Source organism: Heteronotia binoei, chromosome 19, assembly GCF_032191835.1.
Source record: "Heteronotia binoei isolate CCM8104 ecotype False Entrance Well chromosome 19, APGP_CSIRO_Hbin_v1, whole genome shotgun sequence".
Classification (NCBI taxonomy): Eukaryota; Metazoa; Chordata; class Lepidosauria; order Squamata; family Gekkonidae; genus Heteronotia; species Heteronotia binoei.
This window is the reverse complement of record NC_083241.1, coordinates 45,072,158-45,098,324: the sequence shown is the minus strand read 5'-3', so window position 1 is coordinate 45,098,324 and position 26,167 is coordinate 45,072,158. Positions and strand designations below refer to the sequence as shown.

The following is a 26,167-nucleotide window of genomic DNA, read 5'->3' as shown; positions in this document are numbered from 1 at the left end:
GGTCCGACTGCCTGTTACAGGGCAGCGCTGGGACTTTTTTGTTTTCCCTGAAGAGCCTGGATTTGGTCATGAGGGCTGCAGTTAGCAATCAGCACACTTGCAAGAAGCGCTAGGAGTGGGTAGGATGTGCTGCAGAATGTATTGGATAAGCTGGAGGTGGGGGGCATGGGGAATGCCAGGTTCAGTTCTGGCCCTGTCATTTGATCCTTGGGCATGGTCAAAACCAGTGTTCCCTCTAAGCTGAGTTAGTGTGAGCTAGCTCATAGTTTTTTAGCCTCTAGCTCACACATTTTTGTCTTAGCGCATGAAAAACGGCCCCAGAGCAAACAAATTTATGCAGTAGCTCGCAGCTTCAATGCTAGTAGCTCACAACTTAATGCCAGCAGCTCACAAAGTAGAATTTCTGCTCACAAGACTCCACAGCTTAGAGGGAACATGGGTCATAACAGTTGATCTATATTGAGCCGTAAGTTGGAGGTGGTGTCTCATAAGAACATAAGAGAAGCCATGTTGGATCAGGTCAATGGCCCATCTAGTCCCACACTGTGTCGCACAGTGGCAAAAAAAACCCAAGTGCCATCAAGAGGTCCACCAGTGGGGCTACAAACCCTTCCACTGTGCCCCCCCCCAAACAAGAATATGGAGCATCACTGCCCCAGACAAAGAGTACCAACAATAAGCTGTGGCTAATAGCCACTGATGGACCTCTGTCTCCTTTTTATTTGTTCTGTCCAATTGTCCTTGAAAACTGTTTATACTTGCTTGGCAGCTTTGAGGGCAATGGGAACTGATGAGACGCTCCGTCAGCTACAAATCCCGTCTGAATCTGTGTGGGAAAGTAACTGGGACTTCTGCTTTGTCAGGGTGTTCAAAGGGAAAGGCAAGAGCAGTAATGCTGAGCCGCAGTGGCTGTGGTGGCAGCAGCCGCTCTGTGGTTGCTCAGGAGTCTGCCCTACTCAAGTAGACCAGCTGACCTGGCTTTGATCCCAGCAGCGACTCAGGGCACGGAGGAAATCATATAGGCAGTGGTGAATCACAGGTCAGGCAGCTCCCCTCCCCTTCTACAGGTACCCCTTCTAGCAGTAGAAGTAAATGCCACCCCTTGCTTTACATAGAAAAAGGGCAGACACGTAGAAGTAAGCCTGTTACCCTCTTAATAAAAGCGTGAGATATCAAAGATGATATAGACGTCTGCACTTTCTTTTCAATCATACATTTTTTTGTTATTCCACCCTTCCTCGAAGGAGTTGCAGCTTTTGGGGGATTATTATGTTTACACTTGTCAAATTTCATTCCAGAATCCTCTTCCCCACCCATTTCCCCAAGTTTGTTGGTCCTCCATTCTTTAAAATGCTCTAGTACATAACTTTGTGAGAAACATTCCAGAAGATAAAGATGAACTTGGGAGGGCAGCTGATTGAAATAAATAAGACATTGACTTTTCTAACATTTGTTAGTGTCTGTCTTCCTCATGGAGCTCAGTACAATTTGCAATATAAATAAAATACATCAAAATAGATTATGTTAAAAATACATGAAGCCAAAAATTTAAAATCACAAAATTTCACACACTCTAAATAAGGCCCTTCCAATCCATTTTCAGGGCTCTCTGCAACTGGATTTTACTGTGTGAAATGGAAGAATCCACTTGTAAATTGTCACTGAAGTGGGTTGAAACAGCATCATTTAACATGTGGGGAAACGCCCCCTGTTAGGACTGCTTTATTTTTTACATAGAACGCTTTCTTTTTATTGTTCCATCGTTTGGATATCTCTCTTCTGAGGTAACCCCCTCTCTAACCAACATGAAGTGACTCCCACGGAGATGGTTTCAGTAACACTGACGCCTTTTTGCATCGTCATCTTCTTGTTCCAGATCACACCACTTGGAGGAGGCAACGGCCAGTCTGCGCGAACGTATCAGACATCTGGATGACATGGTTCTTTGCCAACAGAAGAAGGTCAAGCACATGGTGGAGGAGGTGAGTGTGGCCGCTCGGGCACTGCATAAGAGGGTCCTTAAGACGAGAGTTTGTCAAAAGTACATTGCCTGGCAAATAGCAAGATCTTGAAATCATCTTTAAAATCAACATGCTAAAGTTCTTACTGCGTTTTGTGCCACAGGGATTGGAGGTGGGAGTTGAAAGGACAGCAGGAATTGAAATGCGTAGCAGTCCAAAGGAAAATAAGGAATTCCCAAAATGAGTTTCTTTCCAGATATAGCGCCAACATTTTGGGGGCCCACCTGATACAGGAGGTTACTTCTCCCAGTGTCATCCTTAGGGTCCAGTAGATGAGGCGTCATTCAAGAGACATGCTCCCTCTTATAGTGGTGTTTTACACAAAATGCAGCATGGGCAATTTTGTTTACATTTGTCCATCCCACAAGCCTATTGTCCAACCTATGCAAGATGATTGTGTGTGCAGAAAATGAACCACTGTAGTGTTTTGCCTTTTCTTCCTGTTCTTGACAGCAACTCCTACTTGTTTACCAAAAAGCTTTGCGTGCTGTTCTCTGCTTTGCATTTCATACTGAGCATCAAGAATTTTACTATGTCAGACTGCTCTGAATGAATATGGTTGCTTTTAAATACCCAGCTGTTTTCTGTATGCTGGTGATTTTGAGTAGGCAGCAGTTTTAAAAAGCACGGCTTAGAAATAATAATAATAATATTTTATTATTATTAAATACCAGCACAAGTCACTTTCTCAGAGTCAGTAGCGCTTTCCCCCTTTAACAAGTTCTCTGTGAACTTAAGCCAGTGTTCACTGATGGGCCTAATTTAGAATACTGCTTGGTATGGACAATTCTTGTCCTTTGGGTCCAAGGATAAAATGTAAAGGTAGACAGCCTAACTGAGTACAGAGGTGGCCGTGTGTTATTGGATTTTATGGATTATATCATGAAATACGCATTGTGGACTTTTTGCTGTAGAGAGGAAGCACTTCCCATTCAGAGGTTACAGCAAACAGTGGTTGCTGCTAAATTGGGGACAGTGGAGATGAAACATGGCTGTTTTGTAGAAGAAGAAGATATTGGATTTATATCCCGCCCTCCACTCCAAAGAGTCTCAGAGCGGCTCACAATCTCCTTTACCTTCCTCCCCCACAACAGACACCCTGTGAGGTGGGTGGGGCTGGAGAGGGCTCTCACAGCAGCTGCCCTTTCAAGGACAACCTCTGCCAGGGCTATGGCTAACCCAAGGCCATTCCAGCAGGTGCAAGTGGAGGAGTGGGGAATCAAACCCGGTTCTCCCAGATAAGAGTCCGCACACTTAACCACTACACCAAACTGGCTCTCCCTTGTGTTTCCTCAGACCGTGAATTCACTTAAGCCAAAGGAGGGAGGGAGGTTATCTGGGAAGGAGATTTAAGCTCCAGAGCAGTACAGGGGATTCACCTCTAAGTGCTATGCTTATTTTAGACTTTATTCCTGAAGATACTTTGAGAGATGAATAAAATAAGGCATACTAGAAGAGATGTTGATGCAGCTTCTTTATGTACTAACAGCTCCAGAGTCTCTTTTTAAAAATATTTTGATGGCTCAGGAGACTTTATAGTTAAAAAGAGAGGCTTACTGATGGGGGTAGAATGTGGATACATTTTAAACTTGATCTCTTAAAATGAATCTTGAAAGAAGCCTGAGTGTCAGTGAAATGCTTTCTGCTGATTTCAATGGTAGGTGGACCCATCTCCAAGTCCCCAATCATAGACAGAGAGTTGAAAGGGACCTCCAGGGTCTTCTAGTCCAACCCCCTGGACAATGCAGCAAACGTTTAGCCTGGAGAGGAGGCGGCTGAGAGGTGATCTGATCACCATCTTCAAGTCCTTGAAGGGCTGTCCTCTAGAGGATGGTGTGGAATTGTTTTCTGTGGCCCCAGTAGGTAGGACCAGAACCAACAAGTTGAAATTAAATCAAAAGAGTTTCCGGCTCAACATTAGGAAGAACTTCCTGAGAGAGTTCATGCATGACTCATGCATGCTTTCCTTTCCCACGTTCCCATCTGGTAGGTCTGCAACAGCAAACTATTAGACTTGCTGGAGAATGCCACCACATTCTCTTGGGTTTTGACTCATTCTTGCCCCTCTTTCCTTGTGTGTTCTTCATGTTGGGCAACATATAATTTCCACTGGCTTTATATTGGGCAGTTGTGTGGAATGAATGTTTCTTCGGGGCTGTAAGTATGTAATGTGTGTATAAGAGGAACTAAACGTGCAGCAGACCTGAAAAACTAGCCTGAAATTCTGAGATAGTACTTGTAGGGACAACAGTACAAGACTGGAAATGAACAGAAGACCTTTGAATGAAGACTGTTTTAACCAGCCAAGTATGAATAATAAGAAATTAAGTAGAGATGTTGGAAGAAGGAGAATTGAGAAACTAGGGGGAAAAGGAGTTCAGGATATGATCTAAAAGAGCCACAGAGAAATTTGATTTTTGAGTTGGGGCCAGTGGGCAGTGATGATCCACTCCAGGGAATCAACTCAGGTGGAGATCAGACTTGAGGGTGCGTTTGGCCCCACTCAGTCAGTTCTTTCGCCACTCCTGTGAGGCTTGGGTTTGCAGGGACCATGTGGAAAAAGCAGATGGGGAAGCTGGGTCTGGCAGGGACAGTAATCGCAGCACCCATCCCGGTCACGTCCCATTTCATGCTCTGCTGAAGTGGCATGGGAACCAATTGCACAGAAATAGCAGTAAGAGCCATGCATGTTTATGCCCCTGGCTTTCATTCTCATGGTATAATTTGTGGTAACCACTTTGCTTTGCCTGCACACACAGTTTTAAATTAATGGAATTAATTCCAGGCTATTTCCAAGGGTGAGTTTTCCTGCTCATCCACTTTTAATGCAGAGGTAAACAGAGAACCAGGCAGAGAGAGGATAAGGTGGCTTTCTTGCCCACCGGCCAGGTGAAGTCATGGTGAGCAACATTCCAGCCCTGAAAACGGACCTGCTGGGGTGTTCCTAGAAGGGTCAGTGAGAGGTGGGGAGGCACAAAACGGGAGCAGCAGATGTGGCAAAGTGATGGATATTTGGGACCAGACCACTACTACACTTCCTTCGTAAGGTTCTGAAGCACACTCCTGAGGGGGAGGGGGAGAGAGAATGTCAAAATGGTTCTCTCATTGTTTGTCCTGACCAGGGGTCATTTTGTAGGGAAATAGGTGGTGGAGCTCATCCAGGGATTGTTATGCAGCTGCACCTACTATTCAATGGTCAAGGTGGGGAGGAGAAGGAGCCGTCAGAAGGGTTCAGGAGCTGTGCTCCTGTGAGCTTCTGCTGAATTCGAGGCCTGGTCCTGACCTTTCTTAAGATATGGTAAGGGGTGGGGGGATAGGCCCCCTAGGCTCGCCATTAAGCTGTTCTACAGAATAAGTGGAAGCAAAATTAGCTGTCAACTTCAGTTGCATATACCAAAAAAATTACTCAGATTGAGGAATTATGCACTGCGGAGCTACCTGGTGAGAAGCCGGAGGGCAACCGCAGTTTACTGCTCTGGCACAATCTGTAATCGCTCTCTCTGTAAGGCACAAATTCTCTCTTGTCCACATGAAGAGAGCAGCAAAAACAAGGTGGGCTGGTAAATTGGGGAATCTGCAAAAGGAACCTGAAAGAGATGTAGAGGGAGAAAGAGATAAACGTGTTCCTTGGGGAAGAAGCAGAGTAGAGGCACAAAGTGACGTTCCCCTAACCAACTGAATTCAACTGTCTCTAGGTCATGGCACATGAGCTCTTCTCCACATTTAGTCTCAGATTCATTGGAAGATGATAAATGGGGGCCACCTGAAACAAAAACAACCCCTCCCCCTCAAAAAAAGCCTTTTCACGAGGGGAGAGAGACTGCGGATTCACCACTTGCCGAGGACTGTGTGCCAGCTCACCCTATGAAGCTACATGGGGAAACCTGAATCTTGACTCTGGTAGCTGCTCTGAAAACTCAAGTGCGGCCTTGAGATGGTATTCATCTAAACGTCTTGGAAATCCAGCTGTAAAAGAAGAAACACTGAAGTGTTGATTCTAGTATCGAGCTCACAAAAGCTTCTTTTGTTGTGTGGTACACAACAAAAGAAGGAAAGAAGACACAGGCTTTGTGCACCGTTTTTGGATGGACTTGAGAAATTTGTAGCATAAACAGGATGGTTATAAATACAAAAAAAAATACATTATTGGGAATGTATCTTGATCTCTTGCATCAGAGACAAACCTGTTATTATTTTACACTCACTTTAACCTTCAAGAACAAAACTTTCTTCAGAACTCCGTTCGCTGTCTGTTCTTGTCCTTAGATTGTGCAAAAGAATCCAAAAACTCTTATTAGTAAAGCACTTACGGTACAGCAATAATTTGCAGTTAAACTCACTGAAAATTCTAGTCTGTTTACACATTCTATTTTTAATCTTTGTAGCCTCAGTAAAACTGTCATTTGGCAGAGTTGTTTTACAACTGTTTTCTAACAGAAACTTGAACTCAAATTAGGAATTGCATCAATGGGACTCTCTGGCCAATCAAAGTTTTCTGCGAATCTTGTGGGAAATTTCACGCACGGTGATTCCACTAGAATCTTCTCAGTTTTTAAAAAGGAAGAATAGAAGTAGTCAGCTTAATTGGCTTTTTGTGAAAAAGTTTAATAGATTTAATAACAAAATCGATGTGTTTATGACTGAGCTCATAACTGGCTCAATATACTCTGTGGAAAAAGTCAGATTTCAGTCTGTTTGCTTTATTAATACACACTTCTGAGGGCGGTTGTGTTTTTTATATATGATGTCCTTTTTCACACGCGGCAAATCACATTGGAGGCAGAGTGATACAGCACATGTTTTGTATTTGGGAACAACTATTGCCTGCTTGAGACCCTAGAAGATATAGGCGATTGTAAGCCATTCTCTGATTCTGAGAGAAGGGCGGGGTATAAATCTGCAGTCTTCTTCTTCTAGAGAGCCTCCATCAGTGAAAATGAGTGAAAAGGACCAGGGGGTGAAGGTGGATGTTTATAATAAGGAAAACCAGGATTCAGTTGCGCTGTACAGGGTGATGGAAAAGGTTCTTTTATAGAGTATGTGACTGCCATATGTGATCAGGTACATACCGGCGTGCATGCTGGAGAAGCTACCAGTGGCCAACAAGGTTATATAAACACACGAGTGAGCAGAAAAAGAACTTATGAACTTATGAAGCTGCCTTCTACTGAATCAGACCCCCCTCGGTCCATCAAAGTCAGTATTGTCTTCTCAGACTGGCAGCGGCTCTCCAGGGTCTCAAGCTGAGGTTTTTCACACCTATTTGCCTGGACCCTTTTTTGGAGATGCCGGGGATTGAACCTGGGACCTTCTGCTCTACCACTGAGCCACCGTCCCTCCCCTTGTCGGCATGGTTAATTGTTTCCTTCTATTCATTTTTATTCTTCGGCTTTTCATCATTTTATATAGTAGGATAGGGCATTTCAGTAAAGGGAGTAATTTGTCTTTCAGTCTACATTGAGGGACCAGTTGCTGAGGAAGGAATATTGGAGTCGTAAGTGAAGGCTGGGCTGCGGTGCTGAAAATATGCTATTCTGATTAAATTGGAAAGGGAAGTCTGGATTTGGAAGTGAAGGCGGTTACGAGATACCATATCCATTGTGAAGAGATATTAAAAGAGAACTGGATCAGAGAGACAAAAATAGAGAGGGAAAAAATTAAGTCCTTTGATTATGTTAAACGGTAGGCTGAAGTTCAGGAGTTTTCACACAGAGGTAATGATCTCTGGACTAGATTGTAGGGACCTGTATTTTCTGGAAGACAGAAGAGTCAGCAGTCTTCCTCCTGCTGTCCTTCCAAGGGGCTCATGGTTGATCCTGGCAAACAGAGCTTCCTTGGCCTCCTGTAGGGGAGGGGATTGGCAAAGACATCCCTGGGGAAAGAGAAGCTGAAATCTTTGGAGATCTTGAATACTGCCAAAGCTTCTTGAACCAGGACAGAGGTAGCAGAAGTGGTGGGCAAACAAAGAATTGGAGGTAAAAGGTACAGAGGGTGGAGAAAGCAACTGGCTGTATTCCTCCTAGTTTTTGCTCCTTATTTTTGCTTCATTTGTACCTTGTATGGACACCATCTCACACTTTGCTCCATGGGTGCTGAACATCTTCTCAGCCTGATGATAGCAACAGCATTTTTGTGTATACCGCCTCACACGCGGCCTCTCTGCACTGTTCCATGCAGGTTCACAAAATGCCAATAGAAAGGGCTTCTTTCTCTGGATTACCAGAAGCAGCGTGTGCAGGACAGACGCTTGTGTGGACCAGTGCCTGGGGAACTAAACCACAACTCTTGTTGTGAGATATGGGTAGCTGTGTTGGTCTAAAGCAGCAGGACAACGTGTGAGTCCAGTGGTAGCTTTAAGACCAACAAAGTGTTATTCTGGCTATAAGGCACACAAAAGCTTCTGCCCAGAATAAAACTTGGTTGGTCTTCCAGGTGCCTGGCTGGATTCGTTCTTTGTTCTTTCTTGTGGTTAGTGAAAGAGGGGACTGAAGTAGAGCTGTATCTGCGCATGGGGCTTTAGGGGTTGGTTCTGATTTACTTGAATAATGTTTTTTTTCCTAAATGTCAGCCATTGTAAATATTGTACGTAGTAATGTAATTCGAAAAAACAACAACTTCGCGACAATGCAAAGATGAGCCAGTTCCCTTGGTCGGTGCACTTTTTGTTCCATGCAGTGTTACTGTATAAAAATAACTGTTGTGTGATGCCATTTTGTGTTTAAAAATGTGTGTTTCGGTGTAGCGTTTTGTTTTAAAATACGTTCTTAATTTTAATAAATCCTTTATAATAACTTAAAAGACGTATTCCTGTTTTTTGAGTTACAAGCTGTAAGAACGGAGCCCCTCTTTGTGTTGAACTGGAAATAAACTTCTAGGAAGCGCTGGGGGTGGGGCTGGCGGGGGTGGGGCTGGCTGGTGGTGGACAGTGCCGCCAGGTTGCAGGCAAGAGAGGGCGACTCTGCAGGGTTTCCCAGGCATGAGACGTTCCAAGGTGATTGGCCATTGCCTGCTTCTGCATGGCCAGCCTGGACTTCCTTGGAGGTCCCCCATCCAAACACTCACCGGGGCCGACCCTGCTTAGCTTCCGAGATCTGATGAGATCAGGCTGGCCTGGGCCCTTGAGGTAAAGGCATTTCCTTTTACTGCACCTTAAATGCTGCCACGGTACCAACTCCTTGAAGGCTGGCCCTGTTCCAGTAAGCGGACCTGCTTACTCACCTGTTAGTGAACATTGTGCTGGCAAAGGCAGTGTATTTCCCAAGAGCAGAACACTGATGTGCATTTCTCTGAAGATCCTGAGAGCCAGTTTGGTGTCGTGGTTAAGTGTGCAGACTCTTATCTTATCTGGGAGAACCGGGTTTGATTCCCCACTCCTCCACTCGCAGCTGCTGGAATGGCCTTGGGTCAGCCGCAGCTCTGGCAGAGGTTGTCCTTGAAAGGGCAGCTGCTGTGAGAGCCCTCTCAGCCCCACCCACCTCACAGGGTGTCTGTTGTGGGGGAGGAAGGGAAAGGAGATTGTAAGCCGCTCTGAATCTTTGATTCAGAGAGAAGGCTGGGGTATAAATCTGCAGTCGTCGTCGTCTTCTTTCAGCAATCGTAACTTTCCTCAGTGTGTGGCCATAAGATCTTGCCTTAAGGGCTGCTCCTGTGGGGCATGATCCAGCGGGGCCTTAAGAGCCCCAGTTCCTGTGGGGCATGATCCAGCTGACATTTAAGCAGTGCTGTTGAGACAGGAACAGTTGAAGAGGAGGACCCAGTGGGCCCGTTTTGCAGGTCATTAATTCGTCGGGTTGCCGTAAGGGGGAACTGACTTTAAGGCACTTAACGGACACACATGGAAATCAATGGAAGACTCACGCTTACTAGATTGAGCCCATTGTATTTATTGTATTGTAATGGCTGGTTCTATATCACTTTACTCCTTTTCAAAAAGAGTTTATAAAGTGAATAAAATGACTAATGGGTCAACCCTTGAACTAAAAAAACAGGACACTTCATTCCATTGTTGGATTTGGGGCCTCCCCGCAGCACATTGTCCCAATACAGAAATAATCTTAGTCTGAACATGTCAGCATTGGCAGCAGCTGCATCACATGTTGATCTTCTGTCAACCTAAAATCAGAACTCATGGGATGGCTTTGTAAGGTTGTCGGTGCCAACAGAAGTGTTTTACTAGGAAAACATTCTCGCTGCATTGCTGCAATAGGTATCTTGTTTTGTAGTTGATTCAAAACCCTTGCTGCTAGCAGCCAACCCAATTAATTACACATCTGTTCTGGTCTGAATTAAAACACCAGCCACACAATCCGAAAATGCTTTAGAGCCCTTTTTATACATATGAGCGAGGCGCTGTGACAGTTTTCGGTGGGAACTTGATATATCCTGAATAAGAAATGCCTCCTTTCTCAAGAGTTCATTAAAAGAAACAATCCCCTTGCTATAGTTCCCCTTATTTCAGAATATTTTACAAGCCAAGGTGAGAGCCATTCAGCAATCCAGTTAATTGAGTGTGTATTTATTGAAAATTCCTGTTTATATTGTTCCGGGATTTATTTATTTTTTAACAGTTTTCTTACAGTGACAGTAAAAGTTGCTTATTACGATTTTCTTTGGCTCATGTCCCCTGCTGCTGAATTTATTTTCTCCAACCACTGAGTTTTATGGGTTCACTCCTCTGTATCATATTATATACAGTATGAGTGGCAGATGGCATATAAAACACACAGGAAGTCAAATTCGCTAAACATGCCAGCCAGGAACCAAGAAGGGGAACTTCCATTTCTTTTACTCCAACTGCAAAATGGTCTGAGCAGGAAAGCTGGGGACTTGCTTTAAAACTGATATTTGCTTCTGGCTGGCAAAGGGAATGGGGCACTTGGGAGATGAGAGAGAGAGAGTTGCTCGTCTTCTTTTTTAAAGATAAAGTTTATTTTCAACTTTTTGAGGGAATACAGAATAAATAGGAGGGATACGGGGGAAAGAATAAAAGGTAATATTGCCAAAACATAATACAGAGGTCAATTTTTGTGAATATAAAACAATCCTTGATTAAAATATGTGTATTAATTGGAAAAATACATGACATGGTAGCTTAAGAAATGACTATAACAACCTACTCAACTTATTCTTCCATCTTCTCATAATGTATTATTATTTGTCTCCTGTCTTATCAGTTTTGCCAATTAGATGTTAAAACATGAATAACCTCACAAAATTTGTATATAATTTAACGTAAATTTATGATAAAAGGCCTAGCATCCTTCATATTTCATACTGAAACTGTCATACAACTATAACCCATTCAACTGCATCGCTACAAAGATTGGTCAAAGCAATCACAGAAAACTCGCAGGTTGTTTTCAAATTCATCTTTCGGTCCCTGAATTGCCAGTTTTGCCATAACAGCTTATTTTCACACTTTGTCCAGCGCTCAAGAGTTGGAGAGCCCTCGATCTCCGAGAGCCGTTTGTCTTGAGGTGGGGATCAAACACGAAGCTGTTTCTGGTTGCCCTGTGGTGCAGTAGATCACCAGGCTTCTATTTGAAACCAAACAAGCTAATGACCACTTAAGTCTTTAATTATACGGCTTTTGGGATCCAGCCTGGAATGTCGTCAACAGCCAGCATCCTGTTTATGGCCTCTTTGCAGCCCTGGCTGCAGAAGCATTTCCTTTTGTGCAGGTGGAGTCCCAAGATCTGCCTCCCACTCCTGTCTCTGGGCACTCCTCTCACACAGAGCCTCCTCCAGGGACTGGGGCAGCGGCAGCATTGCATTCCTCCTTTTGTTCTTCCCTTAGAATCTTCGGGGCTTGCCTTCTCAGCCGTTTGGTTAAACGATGACTGCACTGAAGCCAGAAGGCAGAATCTTATTGGGGCAGTTCCTTGCATAAGCCCAGTCGAGATGAACAGGAGTCCCACTGGGTTGTCATTGCAATAGGGTCTTGTGCAGGAGGTTCTCCTGAGCCGGATTAACAATTAGGCCAAGTAGGCACTGGCCTATGAACCCCCATGCCTCTAGGGGCCCCGGGACAGCTTCCTGCCCTGCTTCCCCCCTGCTTGCAGCCCTCCCAGCCAGCAACTGAGCTGCTCTTGCTGACTTGCCTGGTGCGGCTGCTGCTGGCGTTGTCACCAAGTTTGCCTCTCTCTGCCTCTCCCCTGCAGCTTTGTCAAAGGGGCTTTTAAGAAGGTTTCAGTGGGGGGCATAGGCAGTGGGGTGGGTGATGAGATTCTGAATTTGATCTACTGCAAATTCTGAGATAATTTGCAAGGAGCCTCCAAGATTTCAACTGCCTCGGGGACTTGCACAGAGTTTTAGCCGATAAATTATGCCCGCTGTGGAGAGATCAGGTGGGCACAGTAGGGTTGCCAGCCTCCAGGTGACAGAGATCAGTTCATCTGGAGTATACAAACCTCCATGGAAGGTGTTACACCCAACTGAAGTCCCCGGGCTTCACCGCCCCCCCCCCCCAAATCTCTAGGTATTTCCCAGCCCAGAGCTGTTCCTGTTGCAAAGGGAGAGTCACCTCTTGTGCTGCTTCTTCCCTCTTTTGCCACTAAATGCCTCCTCCCCCTTGCTGACTCTTGTGTCTGTGCAGGGGCAAAGGCCAGAGGAAGAGCTGGAAGAAGTGGCTGGCCCAGCGGAAAGGAAGGCCTCCAGCAGCCAGGCCACCTGTGAAGCAGCAGCTCTTCCTGCCAGTATTTTGTCTAGGAGGACAATGAATTGATTGCATTGAAGCTTTTGAGCATCAGATAAACCATTCAGGCTGCAAATTAGGCACTGCTCATGGCCTTTCTATCCCAACCTTTCTCCCAAGGAGCACAGGGCAACATGCCTGTGTGTGGTCCCGTTCCCCCCCCCCCAGAAAAACAAGGTGTGTGTGTGTTTGATTGATTGATTGATTGAGCACTCAATTGACTTCAGGGCTGATGGAATAGGGACTTGAAACCAGGACCTCGCTCTCACTCGCCTCTCTTCAGCAGGGCTTCCGTTGGATTTTGCACAAGCTGCCCCGAAGCTGTAACTCACTTGACCTCTTTCGCACAGCAAACAAGATCCTCTAAAAACCAGTTTCTGTTTGCCGCATGAAAAAGGTGAAGCTAGTTGCAGCCCCGAGGCAGATAGTGTGAGATCCGACAGAAGCCCCGCGGAGAAAAAAAGCGTACGACCGGCATAAGGCTAGTGGGGAATCAGTCCAGGTCTCCATAGTGCCAGTCTGCTCACAGCACTGTCACTTATGACAACATTTACCTTCTTTACCAGATTTTACTATTTTGGAGTCTGAAAGTGAACTAGCCGGGTGCCTGCCATGGGATACACAGCTCTGGATCTAGGAACAACTTCCTGCAACTTACAAACTTTCCCATTTATATTCCGCTTAAATCTTACAGCTTGGTCATAGAGGCCTTGTCCTGTGCCGTGGCCTGCTTCCTTTGGGTAGCTCAGTGGCTTTACAGCTTCTCTTCCTTTTCCTCCTAGATCGAGATGCAGAAGAGGAAGATGAAGGAAAAAGAGCTCTTTATACTGCAGCTTCTAGAGAAAATCTCTTTCCTGGAAGGAGAGGTAAGAAGGCTTGTGCCTGGCTCATGTCCCAAGAGGGGGCATTGCTGCTGGTTCTTTGGACACTCAGTTATCTCTCCTCCCTTTCAGCTTGCTGCCCCTTACCAGATGCACACACATATACACAGTATTCTCCCTCATTGACATAATGTGCATCCCGCTTTTTAAAATCCTTGCGTATTGTGTTGTTGTTATTTGCGTCGAATTGCAAGGCAGCCTGGGCGGGCCCCGCCTTCCTACACAGCCTGTCCCTCGCCGAGGTTTTAGGAGCTCAGTGCCTAATAAATATTAACCTCTCAGGATTACCTGTTGCACAAGCTAGTATGGATGCCCAAGTGTAAGCTTGTAAACATTCCAAGCAAGCGTATTCTCACTGTACCTGGGAGGGATTCGGTTTGGGAGGCGGGTGCTGCTGAAAACCCACTTTCTGTACATCGACATGAACACCTGAAGCTGCCTTATATTGAATCAAGCCATCAGTCCAGCAAGGCCAGTTTTGTCTACTCAGACAGGCAGTGGCTCTCCGGGGTTGCAGGCAGAGGTCTTCCAAATCACGTGAAGAAGCAGAAGAAGACTGCAGATTTATACCCTGACCTTCTCTCTGAATCAGAAACTCAGAGCAGCTCACAATCTGCTATATCTTCTCCCCACCACGACAGACACCCTGAGAGGGCTCTCACAGCACCTGCCCTTTCAAGGACAACTCCTGCGGGAGCTCTGGCTGACCCAAGACCATGCTAGCAGCTGCAAGTGGAGAAGTGGGGAATCCAACCCGGTTCTCCCAGATAAGAGAGCTCTGGCTGACCCAAGGCCATTCCAGCAGGTGCAAGGGGAGGAGTGGGGAATCCAACCCGGTTCTCCCAGATAAGAGAGCTCTGGCTGACCCAAGGCCATTCCAGCAGGTGCAAGGGGAGGAGTGGGGAATCCAACCCGGTTCTCCCAGATAAGAGAGTTCTGGCTGACCCAAGGCCATTCCAGCAGCTGCAAGTGGAGGAGTGGGGAATCAAACCCGGTTCTCCCAGATAAGAGAGCTATGGCTGACCCAAGGCCATTCCAGCAGCTGCAAGTGGAGGAGTGGGGAATCCAACCCGGTTCTCCCAGATAAGAGAGCTCTGGCTGACCCAAGGCCATTCCAGCAGGTGCAAGGGGAGGAGTGGGGAATCCAACCCGGTTCTCCCAGATAAGAGAGCTGTGGCTGACCCAAGGCCATTCCAGCAGCTGCAAGTGGAGGAGTGGGGAATCCAACCCGGTTCTCCCAGATAAGAGAGCTCTGGCTGACCCAAGGCCATTCCAGCAGCTGCAGGTGAGGGAGTGGGGAATCCAACCCAGTTCTCCCAGATAAGAGACCTATGGCTGACTCAAGGCCATTCCAGCAGCTGAAAGTGGAGGAGTGGGGAATCAAACCCGGTTCTCCCAGATAAGAGAGCTCTGGCTGACCCAAGGCCATTCCAGCAGCTGCAGGTGGAGGAGTGAGGAATCAAACCCGGTTCTCCCAGATAAGAGAGCTCTGGCTGACCCAAGGCCATTCCAGCAGCTGCAAGTGGAGGAGTGGGGAATCAATCCCGGTTTTCCCAAATAAGAGTCTGCACACTTAATCACTACACCAGATTGGCTGTGTGCTATGTAGTGATGCCAGGGATTAAACTCAGGGCCTTCTGCATGCAAAGCAGAGGCTCTGCCACTAAGCCACGGCCCTTCCCAATTGAGAAATGCATTGTTTTCTCTAGAGATGCAGATTATTCTTATAAATAATAAAAGAAAGGGAAATAATTGGGGAGGATGCTGGAAAACTGTTGCTTGGAGAGTGTGTTGAAATCTTTCTGTTGTTGGGTTTTTTAAGAACAAAGAATTGCAAGACCGCTTGGACTACTTGATGGAAACGCAGCCAAAGACTGACGTGGAAACCAGAGACGTTGGAGTCGGCTGTGATCTTCCACTGAGGTATCAGGGCTTGAATCTCTCCTGGTGGCTTCTTCCTGGCCTGCCCCTTCGACAGGCTGAGCCAAAGTGGAGCGCTTGCAGCTCCTCCGTGTGGAGGACGGTTGGAGGAGGGGGATAAGCCCAAGTGTGTGTTTCCCTGGGTGAAGCGCTGCCCCTTCGAAGGAGAACGAGGAAGTTATTGGCCACATGTCATGAATTTTAATAGGTTTGCTGTTCTCGCTTGCCAGGGGTCCCTTAGAAGTATGCAGAATAAGTCATTTCACTGGAACCACTTAACGAGGCACCAGCAAAATTACTCAGCTCTTTTACCCTCCTGACGTAACAGCCTGCTATGCCGGCTGGCAGGATTTTGACCTTCTTAAAAATGGTGCTAATTGGAAAAGTTATGAAAGTTTCCTAACGTGTTGGCCAGCAGTCACGCACTGCCTCCCTCCCAGGGATTCTGGAGGTGCCAAAGCATCTTGATGTGGTTAGCTGGGGAAGCTCTCCTTGGGCTTGACTCTGCTGCGCTTCATAGAGCTCCTTCTTTCTTTCCTTGAGCCTCATAAGGAATTCAACATGATGAATTGTTGTGGGGGTGTGGAAAGCATGGAGTCTGCTCTTGCACCCTGGCAGAGGCTCCCACGTGACTTGGCAAATAAATGAGGAGGCTCAAGTGCAGTCTGATAGGCTGGAGGAAGGCAGGGAGGGCACCCAATAAGAAGAAGATATTGGCTTTATATCCCCCCCTATACTCTGAATCTCAGAGTCTCAGAGCACTCAAGACCCCAGCAGTTCAAAGATCACAAACAATCCACTTCATAAGGGGTTGTTTATTGATTCATGACAGCTGTACAGAGGCAGAGCGGGCTTTGTGAAAACTGGCTAGATCTGGACCAAACTGTTACACTTTCAAAGAAAAGCAGGAAGCAGCAATCCCTCCCCCCGCCCAGGTCTTTCCCAGGCCCCTTTCGCAGGTGCACCTAATCTTGGTTTCCCTTAGTAACCCCTTAGACCAGTGAGAAGGAATTTGTTAACTATTGCAAAGAAATAGGCGCCACAGAAGCAGAGAGGCAAAAGTGAAAGTACCCTAGCAGAGAGAAAAATGGCAAGGCATCTTGACATCTTCTTCCTCCACAACAGACACCCTGTGAGGTGGGTGGAGCTGAGAGGGTTCTCACAGCAGCTGCCCTTTCAAGGACAACTCCTACTAGAGCTCTGGCTGCCCCAAGGGCATTCCAGCAGCTGCAAGTGGAGGAGTGGGGAATCAAAACCGGTTCTCCCAGATAAGAGAGCTCTGGCTGACCCAAGGCCATTCCAGCAGCTGCAAGTGAAGGAGGGGGGAATCAATCCCGGTTCTCCCAGATAAGAGAGCTCTGGCTGACCCAAGGCCATTCCAGCAGCTGCAAGTGGAGGAGTGGGGAATCAAAACCGGTTCTCCCAGATAAGAGAGCTCTGGCTGACCAAAGGCCATTCCAGCAGCTGCAAGTGGAGGAGTGGGGAATCCAACCCGGTTCTCCCAGATAAGAGAGCTCTGGCTGACCCAAGGCCATTCCAGTAGGTGCAAGTGGAGGAGTGGGGAATCCAACCCGGTTCTCCCAGATAAGAGAGCTCTGGCTGACCCAAGACCACTCCAGCAGGTGCAAGTGGAGGAGGGGGGAATCAAACCCGGTTCTCCCAGAGAAGAGAGCTCTGGCTGACCCAAGGCCATTCCCGCAGCTGCAAGGGGAGGAGTGGGGAATCCAACCCAGATAAGAGTCCTCTGCACACTTCACCACTACCCCAAACTGCTCACCTGCCCTGTCTTTCTGGGGAAGCAGGTCCAGGGACCAGCCCTGGGAGGGGTCAAGGCAGCACTATGTGGCCAGGAGGAGTGGGAGCTTGTCAAAGGTAGCTTCAGCTCTCCCCGAATCTGCAGTCAGCAACCAGCACTGAGAATCATACATTCACTTAGTGCAGCTGTTTACATCTGATTCAGTTCTTTGACACTGTGTGAAGCAGAACCTTGAAACATCCAACAACCACCTGTGCTCCTTCCCCCCAGCACTGAGCAGAGCAGCAGGCCTTTGGTGGCCATGCCGGCAAGGAACTACACTCCGTTCAAGAGAGTCCTGGAATATTCCTCAAGAACAGGCTTGTCCGCCGACCAGGCAGGCCGGGGCCTCCCTCTCGAGTGAGCGAGCATCTTGGGCCTCTTCTGCATCTGGAAGGACTGATGAGAAGGATGCGGGTGCTACACGGCACAGCTGGACCTGCCCAGAGCCTCTTGGGAAACCTGGGTTTGTGTCTGCTCTCGATAGATGCTCCTCTGCGGGAGAGCAGAAGGGTGAGCAAAACCATGACGCTTCCACACAAGTCCATTTTCAGCACTCCTGAAGAGCGGGACTCTGGTGCAGCGTGCCGGACAGTGCAGTGAAGGGAAAAGAATCCATCTTTAGTCTATTTGTGAGGCTGGTGAGTGGAAGCCCTCCTTGCCCCCCACCTCCTCACCCCAGGGCAGTTGTTCTTGCCTGAAGAGGGGGCCATGCAACTGCCCAAGACAGTTTGGCAGCTGATACTGGCCTGGAATGGGGTGCAGGGGAGCGTGGAAGGCCTGGCTCAAAGCCTGTTTTCTTGGATCGTGGTGCCCCTTAAGATGCCACCATTGGAGCACCTGCTGTCCATTTCAGCCCCCCACCCTTCCCCTCCTCCGAGCTTGGAGAAATGGGATGTCCTTGGTCTTAAGAGCCCAACCTTATGCTCTGCAGATACGTTAACGGTCAAGATTACATATTCATGAATGCATCGTCTTAGATAGGAACTAGCAATTGCTTGGTGCCTTGATTTAGACTGGAGAGACCATGCAGAGAGAAGTTGTTTAATCCCGATCAAATGAGACTTCTGTTCTCCTGCAGTCTTGCTGGTCTGGAAAGGAAGAACATGCAGGCCTCTGCTCTTGGCGTGTCTTCTTTCCTGGGCTCACAATGAGGAGGCAGCTTTGGGAGGTGAAGCCACTGAGGGGTGGGTGGAGCTCACCTCCTCCCCAGCCCCTACTTCCCTTTCAAAGCCTTGCCCCTACTTTGGCCCCCAAGATTCCCATTTTGCATCCTTCAGTCTTCCATACACGCCCCATATGTCTCCAGGAAATGCAGGGTCAGTTCTCCGAGTATTTTAAATGAAAGTTTTTACACACTTACATTTAATCGTCCTATTTATGAAAACACATTACTTCATATATTTAAAATTTTGTAATAGTGATCTGTCAAAGTACAGCTAAAAATCCTTTGTCCTGAAGTTTCAGCTGGATGTAGCTAATACCACCAGTGCCTTTTGTACAGTGCTGTGTTTTGTCAGGTGTCGTTGAACATCAGTGCCGGAGGGGCCACCCATCCCACAGGCCATGGAGGGGAGGGGGTTGGTTAATTCTGTTCTTGTTTGCTTTCTTCATGAACTTGCCCTGTTTAGCTGAGAAAGAAAGAAAGCGAGCACTCTGCAGGAGGGAACCTGGTTCACTGCAGGGGGCTTGAAGTGAGCACGTGCAGAGTTCAACCCTACCGAGCCCGGTGACTTGAGTGGGCATCAGTCTCCTTAGGACTGCACTGCTGGAGAAGGCCGGAGGGCACTGGGCAGCCAGTGTTGCTGCTAGGCACAATGCCAGCTCCTGGGAGATGGCATCCTCTCTGAGCCCATGCTGGGGTGGAATTAGCACCCCTGGAAGGCCTTCCCTGCCTACCTGCACGAGGTGACTTCCCTGCTAGCATTGGGAAAAGTCCAGAAAAGGGCAACTGGAATGATTCAAGAGTTGGAACACTTTCCCTATGAAGAAAGGTTAAAACTCTTGGGGCTCTTCAGCTTGGAGAAACATCAACTGCGGGGTGACATGATCGAGGTTGACAAGATTATGCATGTGATGGAGAAAGAAGTCCTTTTCTCCCTTTCTCACAATAACAGAACTCGTGGGCACTCCATGAAATTGGTGAGCAGTCGGGTTAGAATGGATAAAAGGAAGTCATTCTTCACCCAAAGGGTAATTAGCATGTGGAATTCACTGCCACAGGACGTGGTGGCGACTACAAGCATAGCCAGCTTTAAGAGAGGCTTGGATAAAAATATGGAGCAGAGGTCCATCAGTGGCTATTAGCCACAGCATATTTTTGGAACTGTCTGGGGCAGTGATGCTCTGTATTCTTGATGCTTCTGGGGGCAAAGTGGAAGGGCCAGAAGACCACTTGTGATCCTCCTTTTTTGGGGGGCCACTGTGTGACACAGAGTGTTGGACTGGATGGGCCATTGGCCTGATCCAACATGGCTTCTCTTATGTGACACAGAGTGTTGGACTGGATGGGCCATTGGCCTGATCCAACAGGCCTTCTCTTATGTTCTTATGTTTCCCTTGTGATCCCAAAACATTGTGCCAACCATGCAGCTGCCCCCTCCACCAGCAAGGATGCATGGAACTATCCCACTTATGACGTCGAGGAACTATCCCACTTATGACGTCCCTGCCTCCCTGCCACATCTAATGCTGGTGGTCTGCTTGATGCTGCAGCGGCGGGGAGGGGGCCAAAACGCACCGTTCCTTGTTTGGGCAGCTGGTTTTTGGAGCAGTATTAGTTTCGCCATAGAAGAGTATTGATGGATGTTGTGTGATCTGATGCCAGTTGTTGCTTCTCCCGTTAAGAATATGTCCGTAGGGTAAAATATGGAATTTTGTTTGCATTTTCCCTGCCCACGGCCATGTGAACTTAACTCCTGATGCCACATCCCATATAAGTCAGTGGAGTAGTACAAATGAGAGGGCTAAATGGCCAGCTGGGTTTCATCCCAAAGAGAACTTCATGATTTTTTCTTTTTACTTGAGCTGCTTCTGGGACTGTGCTTCTGCTTCTGCAAACACATGCACACAAACACACTTCCACAAAAAAAATTTAAAATCTTCCCTGAGTACAGCACGGGCGCCAAAGAGTTGCTTCAGCACTCTAGTAATTGCCTGCCGTAGTTCCTTAGGGAGGGTGCAAATGTACACACCCCGGTTCTTTATCAGATTCACATGCTATTTAGACATGTTTTCAAAGTGGTGAAGATCCAGTGTGAAATTTTGTTTGACTGCATGACTGCAAACAACCACATTTGGAAGGTGCAAAAATAAAATAAAACTGAATGTCAAAAATGACAGTCAAAAGAGCCACATCAGAACCAAGGCCAGCTGGAGCAAGCTGGAAAGGACAGTCACTGCCTGTTTGTGGGGTGTTGGGAAAGACCCTTCCCAAACAGCTGCCCACCGAGTCAAAAAAGAGTTTCAGAGTTGTGGGGCAGTGGCTGAGAAGGCCCTGCCTCTTGGATCAGCCCACACTGCATTTCTGGAGGGTTTGTTGTTGCAACTTCCGAAGTACCGCAAAACCACTTCAACCAGAAATCATGGTAAAATCCATGAACTTGGTGGTTCTTGGTATACACAAAGCTCCCCAGGAAAACTGTCCTATCCCTGCTGCCTGTGATTACTAGCCCTCCTCACACACACACACACACACACACACACCAGTTGCTTGGCCACCGAGTCCATCCACACCCCTTCTTCTCCCCCTTCCTTTAATTTCACTTGGAGATTGTTGGCAGGGTTTTGTGCTAGCTACATCCTCCTCTGAATCAGCTGAATCAGCCTCCTCTGAGAACCTCATAGTTCGCCACTCTGAATGTCTTGCCCTCCTGATGGTTTGAGTCTTAGGCTTCAGCTTGTACCAGGAAAAGGGTGTTAGGGGACCAACCTTCAGGCAGCACTGAATACTGGCAGGTTTGTCTACTATTTGATGCTCAGAGTTTGGCTCTAAAAAGAGGCAGGAGACCTCAGTCTGGTGTCGGACAGGTGAGAGGGAAGAGATGTGAAATACTGAGGAGTTGGAAGGAGTTGTGTTGTCTGAGAGAGAGACTTTCCCCTGCTAGTCTGCAGGCCTAAACCATTTGCACTTTATACGATTTAATACAGCTGCTCCCAGAAGAAGGAGCACAGAGTCCAACAGACGTCACAGAAAGCAAAGCAAATTGAAAGCACAAACCAAAGAAGAATTTATTAATGCAAATGAGTTGCCCAGTGCAGCTCAACAAAGGTCATTATCTGAGATCAAGGGAGAAATCTTCCTCGACTGCAAGCCTCAGTGGAGACTTTGGTTGAGATGCTGCGAGCTACTCTACTCCTTCCTTGCATTACTCCGTTCTCCTCTGGCACCTGCCTGAAGTGCTCCATTTTTACTTGTGGTGTGTGTGTGAGAGCGGGGCTTAAGGTGATGCTTCCCTCTCCCTTTTTCTCCCTTCTTTTCTCCCTTTTCCCCCTCTCTTCACCTTTTCCTTCCTTGCAGGAGTCAAGCAATGTGCTTCTTGCTGCTGCATCCAGAGCAATATAAGCTTTATTCTGTGTGCCTCACAAGCCTTACAGTCCTCAGTCAAAGAGAATCTTTGCAGTTCCACAAAGCAGTTGCCAGTTCAGATTCAGAATGTGTTGTTGGCCCCTCTTTTATTTACAAACATCCTTGTGTTGCACGCCCTTAAAAATGTGTCTTATGTGACGCCATCTCCCTTTTGGGGTGCCTTCTTAAATAAATACTGCGTATGGAAGTTGCACGGTGTATATTACATGTTTTTTAAAAGGAAAAATGCAATAAATATGAGCTGTATATTTTCCGTGTTTCACAATTGCTAATTTGAAAGAGAAAACACATCAATTTCACTAGCTGGTTAGAGTCAAAACATGCACATTTTCCAGTTCTGTTTAAACACTAGCTGGGGGTTCCGCCCAAAATGCAGCAGGAAACACCCACAGAGTAGGATGCAAGCATGGACTTTGAAACAAGGAGGAGGAGGTGAGTGTGTGTGTGTTGTATAATTGCATCTAAGAGTACAGCTGACAATTTCTGTGTTTGTAAGCATGGGCAGAGAACACACGCCTGGCATCAAAAGGCGGCCGTCTGGTGCCACTCATCTGACAGCAAATGCTGATTCTGTGAATGTAGGCAGCTCATGAGTGGGAGGGCAGGAAGGGATGAGCTAGAGCTTGACTCTTGTGGCCCTGTTTGGTGAGAGAGCCAGTTGGGTGTAGTGCTTAAGTGTGCAGACTCTTATCTGGGAGAACCGGGTTTGATTCCCCACTCCTCCACTTGCACCTGCTGGAATGGCCTTGGGTCAGCCAGAGCTCTCTTATCTGGGAGAACCGGGTTGGATTCCCCCCTCCTCCACTTGCACCTGCTGGAATGGCCTTGGGTCAGCCAGAGCTCTCTTATCTGGGAGAACCGGGTTGGATTCCCCCCTCCTCCACTTGCACCTGCTGGAATGGCCTTGGGTCAGCCAGAGCTCTCTTATCTGGGAGAACCGGGTTGGATTCCCCACTCCTCCACTTGCACCTGCTGGAATGGCCTTGGGTCAGCCAGAGCTCTCTTATCTGGGAGAACCGGGTTGGATTCCCCACTCCACTTGCACCTGCTGGAATGGCCTTGGGTCAGCCAGAGCTCTCTTATCTGGGAGAACCGGGTTGGATTCCCCCCTCCTCCACTTGCAGCTGCTGGAATGGCCTTGGGTCAGCCATAGCTCTCTTATCTGGGAGAACCGGGTTGGATTCCCCCCTCCTCCACTTGCAGCTGCTGGAATGGCCTTGGGTCAGCCATAGCTCTCTTATCTGGGAGAACCGGGTTGGATTCCCCCCTCCTCCACTTGCACCTGCTGGAATGGCCTTGGGTCAGCCAGAGCTCTCTTATCTGGGAGAACCGGGTTGGATTCCCCACTCCTCCACTTGCACCTGCTGGAATGGCCTTGGGTCAGCCAGAGCTCCTTATCTGGGAGAACCGGGTTGGATTCCCCCCTCCTCCACTTGCAGCTGCTGGAATGGCCTTGGGTCAGCCATAGCTCTCTTATCTGGGAGAACCGGGTTGGATTCCCCCCTCCTCCACTTGCACCTGCTGGAATGGCCTTGGGTCAGCCAGAGCTCTCTTATCTGGGAGAACCGGGTTGGATTCCCCACTCCTCCACTTGCAGCTGCTGGAATGGACTTGGGTCAGCCAGAGCTCTCTTATCTGGGAGAACCGGGTTGGATTCCCCACTCCTCCACTTGCAGCTGCTGGAATGGCCTCAGGTCAGCCATAGCTTTCACAGGAGTTGTCCTTGAAAGGGCAACATGTCAGAGCTCTCTCAGCCCCACCCACCTCACAGGGTTGCTGGGGGCGGGGAAGGTAAAGGAGATTGTGAGCTGCTCTGAGATTCAGAGTAAAGGGTGGGATATAATCCAATACCATCTTCATCTGTTTTATATGCTCCGAGTAATACTGATGGCCACTTTGGGGTCAGGAAGGAATTTCCCTCTAGGCCAGATTGGCCCAAGGATCCTGGAGGTTTCCTGCCTCCCTCTGGGCATAGAGCAGGGGGTCACAGGAGGAATGAGGGGGTGGGAGGTAGTTGTGGATTTCCTGCCTTGTGCCAGGGGTTGGACAAGATGACCCCCGAGGTCCCTTCCAGCTTTATATGCTCTGTTCCCACTGGGGAAGATATGGTCTCTGGGTGACTTTGAGGGTGGACTTTTATTTTCTTTAAAGAAATTCTTTTCATTGGGTGTCCCACTTTAAACAAATAGTTCACCCAGGTTCTGAAAGGAAGACAGATGAAATTTTCTTTGTAGATTTCAGGGCTGTGGTCGTGGTTAGAGGAGACCCAGGTTCAAATCCCCAGCCTGTCAGGGAAGCGGCTGTCAGAATGAAATGAAGGCAAGGAGAACAACGGCAGTCACTCTACCGAGTGTGGGTGGAACTTCACAAGTAGAGGCAAGTTTTCAAGCGACGATCCAGCAGGCACGAGACACAGTGCCCTGTAATGTGCCGCTAGTCCTGTGGAGCTCCACGTATTGCATCAAATTTGTCTTTTTTAATTGGTGGCAGGCAGGGCCTTTTTTGTAGAAAAAGCCCAGCAGGCATTTCCCTGCCCCTTCCCCAGCACGCCCGCCACAGCGGGCACACTGGGGAAGGCTGAAGCCATCAGGGAGTCATTTTAAGATGCCTCCCCGCTTCTTCCCCAGCGTACCAACCAGAGCCCTGGCCAGCCCAGAGTTCTGCTCCTGTATGCTCCTACCCAAAGAAAGCCCTGGGGGCAGGGCTGTTTCCAGAGCAGACATGCAGCCTTCCGTGTTCTGCCTTTGACCTGCTCTTCTTCTCTGCCCAGCTTCTTGAAAGGCTGAAATATACCACTAGGAGTGGAGTTTTCTTAGGTGAAAGGAGGCTATCAGACCCTGTTGTCAGCCTGGGCCTAGCTCAGTAGGAAGAGAGTCTGGAAATTCCTGGTGGGTGGCCTGTCCCTTTCTTCAGCTAGGAATGGGTAGACGGGCTGGAAAGCCCCAGCCTCTTTGTCAGTGACCATAATGGGTAGGGGAAAGACCCTGGTCAGTCCCCTGGTTCCTGTTCCCTTTTTCTAAACAATCACACAGTGGTGACGGGAGAGGAATTTCTGGCTACAGACAGCCAAGTTCAGGCTTTGACGGCAGCTACTTCAGACGTAGCCCCCCCCCCCAGTTGTGCTCATCCTGCCTCCCAGATGAGTGTGTAGGAGGGGACAGGTGTGACCCAAAGAAATGGGGTGGAAGGGTGCAGCTGGGAGCTTGCCCCACGGGCAGGGTGCGGTTCCTTGGCAGACGCCGCCTTTGCAGCCAGTAGCCAGCCCCTCCTCCTCTGGCAAGAGCAATGCCAAGCAGGTGGCTAAACAAGAGCTAAGCCCAGCAATTCAGGAGGCAGGCCTGGCCCTACTGGGGGAGCTGGGGCCAATGTTCCCTCTAAGCTGCAGTCTTGTGAGCAAAAATTCTACTTTGTGAGCCACGAGCCTACTAGCATTAAAGTTGTGAGCGACTGCAAAAATGAGTGTGTTCTGGGGTCATCCTTCCTGATCTAAGACAAAAATGTGTGAGCTGGAGACGAAAAATCCGTGAGCCAGCTCACACTAACAGCTTAGAGGCCTAAGAACATCCCTATTTGGCAGCCTTTTGAACAGGAACTTCACACAAGCTGCAGCCTGTAGGCTTCTGCTTCATAAAGGGAAACTTGTGGTGGTGTCCAGTGGTGCGCTGCTCCTGTACATGGAAGGTCTATTAGGACTCCTCCCCCGCCCCAGGAATCGATCTGGGAGGTCAGTGAGCGCCCAGCCAGTCTCATGAGAATGCTGCCTCTGGAGGGCCAAAAGAGAGGTAAGTAACCCAGACCTCCAATATTTAGCAGTCAGCAGCTTCTCTTGGGGGGGGGGGGGGGATGCTAGGGTTGCCAACTCAATGTTGGGAAAGTCCTGGAGTTTTGGGGGTTGAACATGGGGAGTTCAGCGGGATATAATACCATAGAGTCCGCCTCCCCAAAGACAGCCACTTCCTCCGGGGGAACTGACCCCCGTCATCTGGACACCAGCTGGGAGATTTCCAAGTTCCACCTGGAGGTTGGCAACCCCAGCTGGGAATCTGCAGGTCCCGCCTGGAGGCTGGCAACCGTAGATGTCACACTGCTCACGCTCAGAGGCCCGTGCTGGTTAGAGGGGGAGGCGACACTCAGCATCTGCAGTGATTTCTGCAGCGGGGGAGCCACGCAGGCCCCAGAGGGGTCTGGATCTGAAGCTGCAACTTCCCACCCTTTTTCAGATTGGGCGCAGGCGAGGAAGTTTGACCCTGCTAGGCCGCCGTCGCCCGC

General features: G+C 48.3%; 1 protein-coding gene across 2 annotated transcripts in view; it reads left to right on the top strand.

Annotated features, from left to right (window-relative positions):
- The window catches only part of MYZAP (myocardial zonula adherens protein), a 43,309-nt gene extending 24,495 nt beyond the window's left edge, over positions 1–18,814 (top strand). Inside the window, exons 10-13 of one of the 2 annotated variants that reach the window (XM_060260201.1) lie at positions 1,877–1,982; positions 13,497–13,580; positions 15,418–15,518; positions 17,542–18,814. In XM_060260201.1, coding sequence (XP_060116184.1) covers positions 1,877–1,982; positions 13,497–13,580; positions 15,418–15,518; positions 17,542–17,674 — 424 coding nt within the window. In that variant the 3' untranslated portion in view covers positions 17,675–18,814. Of the gene's footprint in view, positions 1–1,876; positions 1,983–5,716; positions 5,822–13,496; positions 13,581–15,417; positions 15,519–17,541 lie in introns of those variants that run through there. The other variant, XM_060260202.1, reaches the window with a different exon arrangement.
- The last annotated feature ends 7,353 nt before the right edge of the window (positions 18,815–26,167 follow it).